General features: G+C 36.4%; 1 protein-coding gene across 1 annotated transcript; it reads left to right on the forward strand.

Annotated features, from left to right (window-relative positions):
* Positions 1–272: 272 nt before the first annotated feature.
* LOC144968649 (18S rRNA (guanine-N(7))-methyltransferase-like) lies at positions 273–15,137 on the forward strand. The gene is made up of 10 exons (XM_078907200.1): positions 273–356; positions 5,324–5,361; positions 7,639–7,734; positions 8,776–8,858; positions 9,413–9,509; positions 11,821–11,917; positions 12,527–12,663; positions 13,007–13,111; positions 13,446–13,523; positions 15,026–15,137. The coding sequence occupies exons 1-10, from the start codon at positions 312–314 to the stop codon at positions 15,081–15,083; spliced, it is 834 nt and encodes a 277-aa protein (XP_078763326.1). The 5' UTR covers positions 273–311; the 3' UTR covers positions 15,084–15,137.
* The last annotated feature ends 333 nt before the right edge of the window (positions 15,138–15,470 follow it).

Raw genomic sequence — 15,470 nt, forward strand, 5'->3', positions numbered from 1 at the left:
AACTTTCACTCCACTTAGTAGTCAGTAGGTAAAAAATTACCCCAATAGGAAATTTAGTATAATTCAAAAAAAAAAAAAAAAAAAAAAAAAAAAAAAGACAAGAAAACACGCAAGCCACCAGGATATGATAGTAAATTGTCTATCAAAAGTGAGTAGTTTTCTTAGTGGGGGTGGGAGTCAACAGACTTTGGCATTTTTTTGAGTGTTTTGGCATTTTTTGAGTCTTCCCCTGGCATTTTGTTGAAAAATAATCTGGCAACCCTGTTCGTTCCTCATTTTCCATTTTCCGGTAGTCTTTTTTTATTGACAAGATGGCAGCCTCCGGTAGACCCGAACATCAAGCTCCACCAGAAATAGTAAGTTGAATTTATTGTTTGTTTTGTTTTATTGTAACGCCTTATTGTAAATATTGATGATGACTTTGGTTATTCGGTATCTGTTCCCTTTAACGACAATTTTTCAAAACGTTCAAATCAGAACTGCTTGTTATTTGCAATAACAACACTCTAACTCTAGTAGTAAAGTTGTCCAGCAGGTGCTGGTGAGGAGTTGTGTTTTTCACTTTCACTGTCACGGCTGTCGTTATATTGCCAAACAATGATGTCTGGTAATAATAAAAAGCCTGGCCTCTTTGTTATTGCCAGTCACATTGATCACGATGACAGAAAGATTTTATGCAAAATGCCAATCTAAGCTTGAAAAATACCAAATAAATAATCTGAAAACATGCAGTATGGCGGCTGAGTCAATTGTCAGTCAGACATTGTGTCTGCCAATTGCCAATGTAAATAAAGAAGAACGATTATTTGGCAGACACCTGTCTGGCAATAATTTTTAAAAACTGGACTTTTCGTTATTGGCAGGCACGTTGATCACGTTGGCAGAACCGATACCAGTTGAGTTAGTGGTTCCTCATTATTTTGAATACACAATCAAATTTATATTTGGACTAGAGAGCTGCGCTGGTGTTACCAATACTTAGCTTCTATACCAGGACAAATCATTCGTTTGGACAGAAAAATAAATAAAAAACTTACCGCTTACCGTCAAAAGCAGTTTAGATTTGAAGATACATTTGTTTTCTATCAAAAAACATTCGGTACTGGACAATCCTTGATGAATTTCAAAAGTTGTGTTTGAAATTATATCCTAAATATTTTCATGATTCATTCCTCGCGAAATCGTGTGGGTTTCCGTCTGTTACTACGTCTGGTGCCGGTGCAGTGCAAGCAAAACAAAGGTTTTTTAAAAAGTTTATTGAGAAAAAGATACGGAAAAAAGTGTCCCTAGATAGGTATGCAATTTGGTGCATTAGTGCAGTAAAAATTGGTGCGCAAAATTAGTTCGTAGCGGATGCGAGACTGTGTGTGTGTGTGTGTGTGTGTGTGTGCGTGCGTGTGTGTGCGTGTGTATGTGTCTCTTTCTTTTTTTGGGGGGGGGGAGTGCATACGTACACGGTGACGGGGCATCTAGCCTCAGGATCTACGTACACGTAAACTGGTTTACCGTTGCAACACAAGCAATAGATGGTCCTCGCTGTCGTGACCGCGCGCGCTCGTGTGTGTGTGTTATTTTTTTAAAAATCAAAACAATTTTAACCATTAATGGCGAGATTCCATCTTACACTCCCCAAACTCCAGATCTTAGTCTTAATGTTATCATTAAAAGACAAGCTTTGCGATTTATAGTTTAATTGAAGCCCGAGTCGAAATATACTCTTACTACTGCTCTCTTGGTGGAAACGATTTATTCTGCATAAGCAATCTGGAGAAAAAAAATCAGTGTCACTGTAAAAGGTTAAAATTTCACGAAGTACGCACCGTGAACACCGCTGTAACAATCTTTTGATCTACGTCATCAGGCAACCCATTGTTTCTTTCATCTTTTCCCATTCCCCTTATTACCCCCCCCCCCCCCCCCATTCCCCCGCCCATCTCTCTCTCTCTCTCTCTCTCTCTCTCTCTCTCTCTCTCTCTCTCTCTCTCTTGTCATAGTGTTATCCCTTCCCTTCCCATCGCATTGTAAAATGAAAACGTTCTGCTGTTTGCAGATACATGTATGATTGTTTCGTTTTTTCTCTTCACTAGGCATTTGAAAAAAAACAAAAACCTGAAAAAAAAAAACAACTTAACCTTTTAAAGGCGAATATCAATCTTACTTGGACCAAAAATAAAATCTTACCGTTTTCATCAAAAGACAAAAAACAAAATACAATTTAAAAACATGAGCTTTTATATAGGGCAATATCCACCCAACGTGCTCAAAGCGCTTTTTATCAATATTCTGAAAACAAAAAAATCAGTGTCACTGGCAAAGGGTTAATTGCAGTACTCCTGCATCCTGTGAGACTGCTACAGCACTTGCTAATCATAAAAAGGGAAATAGCAGCAACCAACAATACTAAGGTGGAAAAAAAAGAAGAAGAAAAAAGGTGGGGGGGGGGGAGCAAACCCAGTAGCAATGCAACCTTTTAGCGGCGAAATTCGATCTTTGACCTAACACCAAATCTTCTATCATCAAAAGACAAGTAACGGCAAAACGATTATAGACAATTGAAGTCCGAGTTGCGATAGTCTGACTGCTCTCTTGGTGGAAACGATAATAAAGATAAAAGCAAACTATTATCTAAAAGCAAAAAATTAGCTTCGCTGTTAAGGGGTTAAGAACACCTGCAACTGCCAGTATCCTTGAGATGCTCTACGTCACCAAGGTCACCAAGCGACACTCTTTCGTCGGCATGCACCCCCCCCCCCCCCTCCACTCTTTTAAGGTGGTGGTGGCGGCGGATAAAAAAGGCCTTTTTCTCTTTCATTCAATCAACTGGTCTGCTGGTGGACCCTAGGCCTCTCTACAAGTACAAGAAATAATACTCACTTTTTTTCTGCTCCAACGAAAATATCTACCCCCCACCGGTCTAATTATTTGTAGCAGACGTCAAATTTCTCAAAACGGTCACGTGACACTGTAAAAACAACACAGGAAGTCCATGAAAGCTTATTTACGGCATTTCCTTTGAACCGTGTAAACAACAAAATTTCGTTTTCATTCGACTCAACGGGTCAGATTGGCCGGTATTTTTTGAACGAACTAAAGTTCTGAAAAATCAAAATGTTTCTTAGAAAGTTGAAAGATGCTAGTTTTTGAAACAGAGGTAGGTTTTTAAAAAAAATCTTTATATTTTACGTGAATGCATGCTCAAGGCGAGTTGGACGTGCAGCGGAGGTTGGTAGGCCAAAGGCCCACCTCTCTACCTATCATTTATTTACTGAATATTTTCCCTTCTTTACATGGCATTGGAAAAGAATTCTACGATAGGTGAGAGAAATAAATAAAATATTAAATGCAGAAAATATCTCTCCCTGCCCAAGCCCAAATAAAAACCTCCATGACATGGAGTTCAAATTTCATTCAACAGTAGAATCATACATTTTGAGTTGGTCAACTTATCATCAAGTTCATAAAAACAGACAGCTATCCTTGTTATAAAATGAATGTCATGTCCGGGCAGTTTCATGTATTCTTGTTTTGGAATTAGAAAAAAAAAATAGATTTTCATCTCTACGATGAGCTTCAAAGCAGAGTCTGTGCTTGCAAATTTCATGCTTGGGGAAAAAATGAGATGTTTAAACTCTCAATTCTCTTTAACACCAAATTTTTCAAAAGTCCATTCATTTCTTTTTTTTCTTCAACTAACACTCTATTCTGAATCTGAATCTTACTCAAAGTCGACTCAATTCTCAGTGTGACAGCCATTGTTGGTATTTAGGCTGAAGAATTTTGATAATCTCCATTTAAATGTTTCTAAATCTGTTGTGTTCACACATGATTCGGGAAGAGCTTTCCAGTCTTTGATAGTGCAGGGTGTAAATGAATATTTGAAGATGTTTGAGTTTGTAGATTAGTGTTTTTGAGTTGGTTTTTCTTTGAATGTGTGTATTTCATTGTAAGTCTAGTTGTTCTGGTAAGATGGCCGTTATTTTATTTGTAATTTTTAACATGAGAGTTAGTCGTTGTTCTTTCCACATGTCTCATAAGGGAGACCATCCAAGCTGTGTGATAATTTCTATTACGTGCTATAGGGGCTGTAGTCATTTAAGACATATCTTGCAGCGTGGTGCTGGACAACTTCAATTGCTTTTATATCCGATTGTAGGTTTGGGACCACAGGAATAGTCTAAGATGGATCTTATGAGTGTTATGTAGACAGTTTCTTTTAGGTTTGTTTGGCAGTGCCTGATGTTCCTTTTGATGAACTTTGGCGCTGAATTTGCTTTATTTATTATTTTGTTGATGTGTGCTTGACATTTTAGGTTTTCTTGTATAATGATGCCTAAATATGGATTTTCTGTAACTTGCTCCATTGTGTGATTGTTCAGTGTGTATTTGGATCTAAGTAGTGTTTTGCAGGACATTTCCATCTTATAATTGCAACACTTTGTTTCATTGAAATGTATGCCCGAGGTGTCTGCCCATTATTCAAGATTTTGTAAGTCTGCTTGCTGTTGTATTTGGTCTGATGGTGATTTGATGTGTCTGTAGAGAAGACAGTCATCCAGAGAGCCTTGTTTGAGATGCTACAGCTTGAGGGAGGTCATTTATGTGACAGAGGAAAAGTATCGGACTTAGAACTGTCCCTTGTGGTTTTCCTCAGTCAACTTGACTGGACGATGATAATGAACCTGTGACAATAACATGCTGTGTTCTTTGCATCAGAAATGATGTAAGCTACTTGTGGATATTACCTCTTAAACTGTATCTTTCTAATTTATAAAGGAGCTTTTTGTGTGGGACTTATTGACTTCCTAGCTTTTTAACACACTGATATTTTGAACAGAATCAGGAGAGCAAGTTTATCAGTGCTTTTCATAAATCAAAACTACAAAAGCTACAAAAATGCAATAGACACTCCATTAACTTAAGATTGTTTGGACTTGAAACAATATTTGATTTTATCCCTTATTTATCGTTCTCCATAAATGGTTCCAGAGTTGATATTTTTTCTGTCAAAGATTTTAGTCAGTTTTATGGAGAGAGAAGTGTGATCTCTCTGCTTCCTCTTAATAGTGTCTTTTGAATGAAATTGTTAATGACAAATAGCATCTGACACTATACAACATGTATCATAGGAAATCTGTTTATTTCAGAGTATGATGAATTGCTGACCAGTCTTTTGAATTCTGTACTTCTTAGCAGTTTCATTTGGCCCATATTTCATATATTATGAAAATTATTTCTTTTCTCAACCTATCTTCATTCTAAATTCATTTGATTTTTAATTGGAGAACCCAGGTACAGATTACTTTTTCCTATTTTTGCTCCCCAGTATTATGATGAGAAAGAAGCAGAAAAGTACACACGCAAGTAAGGAATACAATGATGGACTTAGCTGAATTAAAAATCCGTCCTTCGTGAAATATTTGTTGTCAAATTTTCATTTTGTTAAAGCGGTGTAAGGTAGATATGGAAATGTACCCTGTAATACGTGATTGAAAATTTCTGTTTTACCAATCAGCATATTTACATATCTTCTCATAGGCAGGCAATGTGTGACCCAGTGTGTCAATCTGATGCTTTATTGGAATAACCTGATAAGTAAAATTGAATTTTAAGTCAAATGATGTAAAATGAGTACCTGGTTGATCACAGCATGATCTCCGTCAAAGAAAAGAATTGTAATACTTGATTGGCTATGTGGTCTTGTGGTATGACACTCACTTTCGGATCGGAAGCTCCTGGGTTCGAGCCTTGCTCGGCGCATAGTTGAGTCCATGGAAAAGGCTCTTTACTCACATTCTCTCACCGTACTCAGGTGTAAAATGAGTACCTGGCCATTAACAACGTTGTCTCTGATAAAAATTGTAATATCGCCCAGTGATGCCAAAACTCCGGTTTCACCGGAAAAAACTCCGGTCTGAAGCAAAAAATTCCGGGCTCCGGGCAACTTCCGTCAAATTCCGGTGAGGTCAATTTGTTCCAAGGATACCCCCCCCCCCTTCCAACCACCACATCATCATCACTAGTATTACAACCATCATCACTACCACTACTACTACAACCACCACTACATCGTCATCACTATCACTACTACTACTACTACCACCACCAAGACATCATCATCAGTACCACAACTACTACTACAACCACCACCACCACATCATCATCATCACTACCATCACTATTACAACCACCATCGTCACATCATCATCACTACCACTACTACTACTACAACCACCACTACCACATCATTATCACTACCACTACTACTACAACCACCAGCATCACATCATCACTACCACTACTACTACAACCACCACCACCAGCAACTCATCATTATCACTACTACTACAACCACCACCACCACATCATCACTACCATTTGTACTACAACCACCATCACCACCACATATTCATCACCCACCAGTACTACAATCACAACCACATCATCATCACTACAAGTACTACTACAAGCACCACCACCACCTCATCTTAATCACTACCACCACTACTACTACTACAACCACCACCACCACCGCCACATCATTATCACTACCACTGCTACTACAACCACCACCACATCATCATCACTACAACTACAACCACCACCACTACATCATCATCACTTCCACTGCTACTACAACCACCACCACCACTTCATCATCACTACAAGTACTACTATACCACAACCACCACTACAACATCATCATCATCATCACTACCACTACTACTACAACCACCAGCACCACATCATCACCACGACCACTACTGCTACAACCACCACCACCACCACATCATCACTACCACTACTAATACAACCACCACCACATCATCATCATCACTACCATTTGTACTTCAACCACCATCACCACCACATCAACATCACTACCACCACTACAACAACCACCACCACATCTTTATCATCACAACCACAACTACTACAACCACTACTTCAACCACCACCACCGCCATATCATCATCACTACCACTACTACTACAACAACAACCACTATCACATCTTCATCATCACTACCACCATTACTACAACCACCAACACCACATCTTCCTCACTACCACCAGCACTACAATCTCTACCATTAGGTTTTGGCGCTTTACTTCATTTGGAATGAGGAAACTTTGAGATTGTATTTGGCAATGTGTTTATATATCATAATATAATTCTAATCAGTTATCTATTTAGAACTATACAATATGTAAACAGAAAGCCAAATACCATTCCAATTCCTTTTTCTTGTGTGCGGAAATTCCTCTTTCGGCATTGAAATTCCTACGAGTGGTGTCTGAAACTCCTGTGAGCCAAATTTAAAGTTGGCGTCTCTGTATCGCCAAACGGGCGTCATGTTTCGTCCAACATGTTTAGTGTTGCTGTTGGTCAGGGACCCCTCGTAAAGCGCTTTGAACACGTTTAGTGGATATTCCGCCATATAAAAGCTCAACTTTTAATACAGCCTTGCAGGCTTCATGTCAGGTCTTACTCATTAAATACTGCTGTTCGTCTGGGAGCTATTGTAAAATGCTTTTAGTTTTAGCATGTTTAGTCGATATTGTGCTCTATAACAGCTCACCTTTTTATTCGTTGTCCTTTTGGAAATACATACATTCATTTCTATTATTTCTGTTCTAGTTCACGTATTATTGAAATTCAACAAAAGTTGTCAGAGAGAGCTTTAGAGTTACTTGCACTGCCAGAAGATTCCTCCTGTTACATTTTAGATGTAGGGTAAGTATTGTATGACAATGTCTGTCAGCTCTGTATTGTGTATTTTGATAGTTTAATAACAAATCAAATAGACATGCCAATTTTTTATCGATATATACAAGTCAAAGTCAATCCTAAGCTGCTAGAAGCAGCCAATAACAAAAACAATAAAAACATTAATACATCAGTTTAAATCCAAGCAAACGGGAGAAAAGTATTTGGAATGTTTAGTCAGCAAGTAGAATTTCGAAATGACATTTCAACTTCATATTTGCATTTCAAATGATTTTCTCCCATCTGTTTTTTTTTTTTTTTTAAAATTGGCTAAAGAAGGGTTTTGAGCCCAAAATGTTCCGTGTTTGGTATTTTGTTCTTTCTGAAGCTGTTATATTCATTTTTGTGCATTACTTTATTACAATCACTATATACAGAAAGTTTTGGACCCAAAGTTAGATTTTTTACTCCAAATTCTGAATTTTTAATCAGAATTGTAAAGGAAAACTGAAAATTAATTAAAACAACTTTATTCTTTTTTTTTTTCTTTTTTTTTAATTAACACCATCCATTTGATCCAATTTTCTCACATGTTTAATCATTTGTATTGACAAAGGGGAAGCCCAAAGCATCAACAATTGTTTGTCTTGTTTTATTTATTGAAGCTTAGCAAGCATTCATTTTTGTTTTTATCCATTTCAATTCATGAAATGTTTCATTGACAGGTTAAAGTTTAGTGTGATTTGATACTTTTCTTAATGTGTCTTGTGGTGTTTAGGTCGGGGATGACCCTTGTTTTCAGACTGGTAGCTCTCTGGTTCGAGTCCTGTCGTGGGCAGCACTAAGATCAGTCCTTGGAAAAGTCTCTTTTTTCATATTCTCTCACTGTACTCGGGTGTAAAATGAGTGCCTGACTCTTAACATTGTTATCTGTTGAAAAAAAAACTTTAATAGAGCAAGTGTCATGTCTCGTCCTTCATGTTAAATGTTGCTTTTGGCTTGGGACCCCTTGTAAAATGCTTGAAGCACTTGTAGTATAAAAGTTCAAATTTTTATTCATCCTTTCAGATGTGGATCAGGCCTGAGTGGAGAGGTCCTCACAGAGGCAGGTCACGTATGGGTTGGCGTGGATATCAGTACACACATGTTAGGTAAGCTGTTTCTTTGCAGGCCGCTGTTTTATATGTCATTTTTTTTTTTTTACATCTGTGCTCAATTGCATGGATTTTTATGATGTCGGCATAAACATGCTGGCGCCACATGTCATAAATTACACGAGACAAGTGGTGGCTTCGGATGAGTAGATGTTAGGATAGGGATTGGGCAAAGATAATTGTATATTATAAAAAGCAAGTTGGGTTGACTTAGAAAGCAATTGGTCCAAGGCTTACTTCTAATTTACTATTTTACCTTTGTTGATAGACCTCTATGTTTTTCAATTTATTATACTAATCACAAGGTTGCGCTCAACAAACACAACATACATGTATTAATATTTTATAAGATTATGTAACTATGATATTGTGTAATTTTGGTTTGAGTTGGACTGATACATTTTCCTTCTTTTTCACAAACTGCCGTTATCATCACCAATTCTTACTCTGTCATATTATTCAACAACTTCGTGTTTTATCCACTTTCTTTCCTATATTTTGCCTCTTGACTTTAAATCTACTTTTTAAATCCCTCTTCATCCATATACCAGATGTAGCCAGAGACAGGGAGGTTGAAGGAGATTTGATACTGGCAGACATGGGAGATGGAATGCCTTTTCGGCCAGGCACATTTGACGGTGTCATTAGGTAATGTGTACTCGGTTATGTTGTGACTATTTTCCAATAACAGAAGACCATTTCTTTTAGAGTAAAGTTTTTAACAACTTGAGTCAACACCTCATTATTAACTTTCTTTTTTTCATTTCTTTTAGTTTTGTTATATTATTAATAATGTTAACAATTCCAGTGGAGGGCATATAAAGTTATGGCTGTCTGACCAGTTGAAAGAAGTTTGTCTTCAAGAAAAGAGGGAAAAGGGTTATGCTGATCTTGTGTGAGCATACGCTATGGATGCCAATTGCACTCCACCCTGCCCTGCCGCGACACACATTTTGTGTGGCTCAGCTCATTGGTATGGTGTCTCGTCTTGTTACAAAATTTAAGTATGATGAGTAGTGATCCTTGTGTAAGGCACTTTACACATAACATCACTTGACTCAGGTGTGAAAAAGTACCTGGTGACAGGTAGTGATGTATATTTTAAGAATGTTTGTCAAAAAAAAAAAAAAAGGATGCCTAACAGGCAACTGGTGCTATATGAAATGGAAATATGATTCCAAGCAGCCTTCTGAGGAAATAAATGAAACATTGTGAAGCTAATTGCGTATATAAATGTTCATATTTATTTATTTATTTATTTATATTTACATAGTTTTATACGTAAAATATTGATTCCCCTTGTTAGCAAAACTGTAAATCATCTATGGAATTCCAACTGACAACTCTTTGTCAACCAACTGTCTTCAGTTCTTTGGAAAGTTGTTTTTATTAAAAATTAGTCAGACTGTGCCTTGTGTAGATAACTCACCGTCCATGGTCATGCGAGTTAATTCTTTAGTTTTCATGGCCGCGTAGGGCATCCACAAAACATGGCCGCCATGTTGCCACAGTCGCTGAATGGTAACAAGTAAATGGTTGCTGATGTCGGGCTGTTAAATTAATTAAAAGAGCACATGACGAACTGCTCAATTGTGTCTCACACTGATGGCTATCAAGCCTTCTTATTGCATATGGTGGCGTGAAAACACATTTTTTTCAACTAGGCAACTGGAATTTATTTTAGTGCCAGAATGCCTGATAACTAAAGAGTTAAGTCAGTGAGTTGCCTATGCTGTTTTTGGCTTCTACAAAAGCTTGTCTCCTCGTTTTCTCAAACATGAAATGGTCAATACGGGTTTACTCCAGTGAGTGAAACTGGGGTTTTACGAAATCAAAGTTACCAGAAAAGGCTTTTGTTTACATTTTTATGGTCAAATTTTTTTTTCAGATTTACTTCTGACATCTTTGAAATCTTAATTTCATTTGCCTCGATTGTTCTGCTGACCTAAAGCTATTGATTGAGAGTGGTGTGAAAATTAAATTTGAGTTTGAGATTTCCAGCATTTACAGGGCTGTGAAAGTTAAAGTCAACATCATTTATTAATCAACTTTCTAATTGATTGAAATGAACAGATTTTTGGGAGGGTAAGAACTCTGGTTCCATGGGCCTAATGGTTCTGATAGAGTACTACATGTAGCAGAAGCATTACATTACAGTTCACTCCGGTTACTTGCACACGCCGCATAAACCCTACACATTCTCGATAACTGAATTTCTTCTATATAATCCTCCGCTTAATCGAAGCCATTTCCGCTTAATCACTACACTTTGATTCCGTCTTGATTAGTTTGACAACCAACAAACAGCCCTATGAAATCAATGATGATGTTCCCGTTCCACACAACTTTTTGGCTAAAGCATTCTATCGATTCGTTACAATGGACAACAATATACCCACTAACAGTTAACTGACATCTCAGGGGTTACAGGACTCCGTTCAGGCACACAAAAGACAATGCCTGGGTAATGAAGATGAGTCGTCGGAATGTGACACACCACCCCTGACAAACACTGAGAACATGACATGGTGGACAAACTACTATCCAAGGACGCTTGGCAGATGATCTACCAACATTGGTGAGATTGGAAACAAGGGTTTATAAACAACTTGCACAGAATAGAAAGCAATCAACGGTTCATGATTACTATTCTTACAAACAATAATCTTACATTTGGTTGTCGAAAAAGAAAACCATTTTTTAAAAAAACAAATAATAACAAAACAGTACCAAACAAAAAAAAACACCCCCTCCCAAAAAAACCTAATGAGGCTATATCTTGAATATGATGGACAGCATCTTATAGAAAATCCAGAAGGGAAGACTACATAAATGGCTTATGAAAGCTGGTGCTTAGATGCTTAATTGGCACACTAACCCGAACTCCCGTGGGGAAGTGATTAAGCAGAGTCGACTGTATAATTGCATTCTTTGATGTTTTATCTCTCTTTCATTTCAGTATATCAGCTTTACAATGGCTTTGCAATGCCGATAAAAATTATCATGTTCCAGCCAGACGAATGATGACATTCTTCAGGACTCTTTATGCTGTTATGGTCAGTTGGCTTGTTAGCAAGTTATCATGATTTTGCAAAGTGTCTATTGTTAAATGAGGGAGTGTTAGATTTATTATGGAATAATTGGTAATAAAATGATGTCTCATTTTTGAGTGAAGAATAGTTTTCTTTTCTTTAAACATGGATGATGATGTATCTTCTTCTTCTTCCTCTATTTTGTTTTCCTTTTTTAAAAATCCATTTTTTACTTTCTTGTCATCAGAATTAAGAACGCATATTTCCTGTATTTAAAAAAAAATCTAAATCTGAACTGCAATTTCAACATTGCAAAATATGATTTATATCTGTAATTATTTCAAAACTTGACTTACTATTATTGTTAGTATGTATTATTGTTATTTATAATAATCATAATTATTATTATTATTATTGTTATTTCTGCTTTTTTAAAATCCTTATTGTTTTAGTTTTACCTGATTTATTCTTTCTTTTTCTCGTATCTGGTCAAAGGAAAACCCAAAACGTCAACAACCATGTGTCTACTAATATTTACTGAAACTGAGCATTTATTCATATTTATTTTTGCTTGTATTAAAACTCCAGGCATCATATTTTGACTCATTCTCTGTGACTATTCCATTATTTCAGTCAAGAGGGTCAAGAGCTGTGTTCCAGTTGTATCCGGAGAACAGCGCCCAGCTAGAACTTCTTACACAACAAGCCATGAAGGCAGGATTCAGTGGGGGTCTCGTTGTTGACTACCCAAACAGTTCCAAAGCAAAGAAGTAATAGAAAAAGCCTCTCTCCCTGAATCCCATTGAATGTTTGTGGTTGTTTTGTTTTGTGATTTTTGAAAATTTTAAAGAATTTGTTTAATCTAATAAAAATGTGAGTCTTTATATACCAATATCCACCAATCGTGCTCATGCTTTTCAAGAAGTCCCTAGCTAACGGCAACACTTAGCTCAAAGCCGCAGAAAAATAGTCAATAAAAGCTTTTTGTATAATCCTTTTCATCATAAACATATATTCTTAATTTTTATTTTCACTGATTTATTTTTAATTCCCTTTCTCTGTGTGTGTAGATGAATCTGGTTTTCTACTTTTACTTTTTTATTTTCCACTCAGAATGTTCCTTTGTTTATTTTGTGGTGGTCCCAGTCAGACATTACCCCAAGGATTGGGAACAGAGGAGGAAGAAGACAACAGCATCGCCAAAAAGTTTGGAAAAAGGTATGTGTCCATGACATAATCTCATTCTCCTAATTTGGCATGGTATGGTGGTTAGTCACAATCTTTTCAGTCGATGGACTGAATTCTGGCTCCATTGAGAGATTATAACCTTCCATAATCTTGAGGATTGACATTTACCATTCTAAGAAATTTTCATAAAAGATATTCTTAATGTTATTGATAGACCAGTGTCTTAATTACAGGGTTGCAGACAATGGATGTAATGCTTCAGAAACTGATTAACTCCTGTTTTATGAATTTGAAGGATTTTGATACTGTAATTGATTGTTTCAATAAGTAATTCTGCTTTTTTCCCTCTCTTCTCACTTTCCAGAGAAAGAATGCGAAAGCCTTTGAAGAACTCGAGAGATTGGATTTTGGAGAAAAAAGAAAGAAGGCGGAAACAGGGAAAGTAAGTGATAAACTCATGAGATCCTTACATCCTGACATAAACATTGTTACACAATAAAAAGTGCATCCTGCAAAAATGCTGTAGCTCATTAAATTTGGAAGATAAATTAATCAAATTGAAGCAAAACTGAAAATAACCATGGCCAAAGCCTCATCCTAAATTCAAAAGCCTATCTTTTTGGTGAAAAGTTAGGCAGCTACAAATTTTTAATTTTAGTTTTTTCAGTTGAAAGAGGTCAGTCTATGTGTTTGCGTAAAAATTTAGTATATTTATTTTTGCCGACTGAATTGACAACCCTAACACACACACACACACACACACACACATATATATATATATATATATATATATAAAAATAATTCATATATTAGAATTAGGAAAAGTCGAATGCTATCAATCCTTAGTACTTCCGAATTAAAATTCAGAAGCTGTCGTGGAAATAAGTTTAATGGTTAAATACACGAATAATCCTTACTGACACAACAGTAGTGTTCCTTAAGTGTTTTAGTGTACATTGAAATTGGAAACGCGCTACAAATTCTCTATGTGTACAGCATTATCTCTTATCATGAGATTTGTTGGTATTGGGGTATTAAGAAATATTAAATAACTTAGGGAAACTGGAAAATGTGTGAAAAATAGGAAATCCTAATAATTCTGAAAGATTTACATCTCTGTATTATGACCATTTTATCTTTTAAAAAAAACAAAAAACAAATAGAATAAATAGACCTTTCTTTTGTTTTGGTCTGTGAACTTGCAACGTTCTAACACAAAGAGCTGAGGGAATCAGACAAGAGAGAGAGAGAGAGAGAGGGGGGGGGGGATGATGAGAAAGGATAAGATTCTTATCCTTAGAAAGGAAGAGGGAGGAAATTTGATGTGCAAATCTCATTATCTCATTTTGTGTAACTTAACTATAACAAAATTGCATGTTATGTATATAATATGAAGATATTACTATTTCTGACATAGGCGTGAAAGAACAGAGAGAGAGAGAGAGATAGATAGAGAGAGAGTGAGGAGGACCACAGGCTTTCCCTCTCATAGCTTGTTACAGGATTAACATAATATGGAGTATGATGAAGATGGTGAATGGTGTAACAGGGGAATGGTGAAAGTGAAGGATTGTAACGAAAATATTAGGAAGGTTGTTGTGATGATGATGACGATGATGTTGTTGATGCAGGGTTTTTAAAATTTTATTTTGTTTGTTTTGTTTGTTTTTTTTTTACGATAACTACTATGTTACTAATGTGCATCTTGCCACTTTTTTTGGGGACAATAAATATATATTATTATTATTTCAATTCGGCTGTTTTCAAATCTAAAGACCAAGTTTTGTTGGAGACAATTTTCACAATGTAACGGTTTTGTTATAAATAGGACAAGATTGTATGTATGTTTATGTATGACAATTGACATCATTCGTATCTTTTCTTTTCTGTCTTCTTAATGATTCCCTTCTATATTTCTTTCCCTTTCACTTTCTCTCACAACAGATTCGTACGACCAGATTCAAAATACACGGGAAGAAAAAGATCAGGGCGTCACTTCTAGACTTTTGTGGTCTCTTCTACATATACTTGTAAATAAATTATCTTTCAAAAGAGACTGATATATTTTGTTACTGCTTTGGATTTGTTTCATTTGTTGCTGATTTTTTTTCTTTAATAATACCTCGACTGACTCTGGCATTCTCATCACATCAGCAACAATGGCATTGACTGGGGCTTGAATACTGTCAAGCGATATCCAGACTGAATATCAGTCATAGTGGCACTGACCTTGCCGATAATTACTTTAAGCCTGAGAAGCTGAGCAACAGTCCTTCATATATCATATAAGGGAAATAGTGAAAGAGGGGTTATAAAGAGATCTCCGTCTTATTTACTGACACTCAGTTTTAGACAGAGACCATGGGATTGTCTTGTAGCTTGTGAAGAC

The sequence above is a fragment of the Berghia stephanieae genome, chromosome 3 (assembly GCF_034508935.2).
Source record: "Berghia stephanieae isolate SIO BIC M18660-M18661 chromosome 3, UCSD_Bste_1.3, whole genome shotgun sequence".
Lineage (NCBI taxonomy): Eukaryota > Metazoa > Mollusca > Gastropoda > Nudibranchia > Aeolidiidae > Berghia > Berghia stephanieae.

Bases quoted from the DNA above. Each gene is read 5' to 3' on its own strand.
- LOC144968649 (XM_078907200.1), top strand. From the start codon at position 312: ATGGCAGCCTCCGGTAGACCCGAACATCAAGCTCCACCAGAAATA. The intron at 5,362-7,638 runs GTAAGGAATACA...TTTCTGTTCTAG, and splicing joins GCAGAAAAGTACACACGCAA to TTCACGTATTATTGAAATTC. The intron at 13,524-15,025 runs GTAAGTGATAAA...CTCTCACAACAG, and splicing joins AGAAGGCGGAAACAGGGAAA to ATTCGTACGACCAGATTCAA.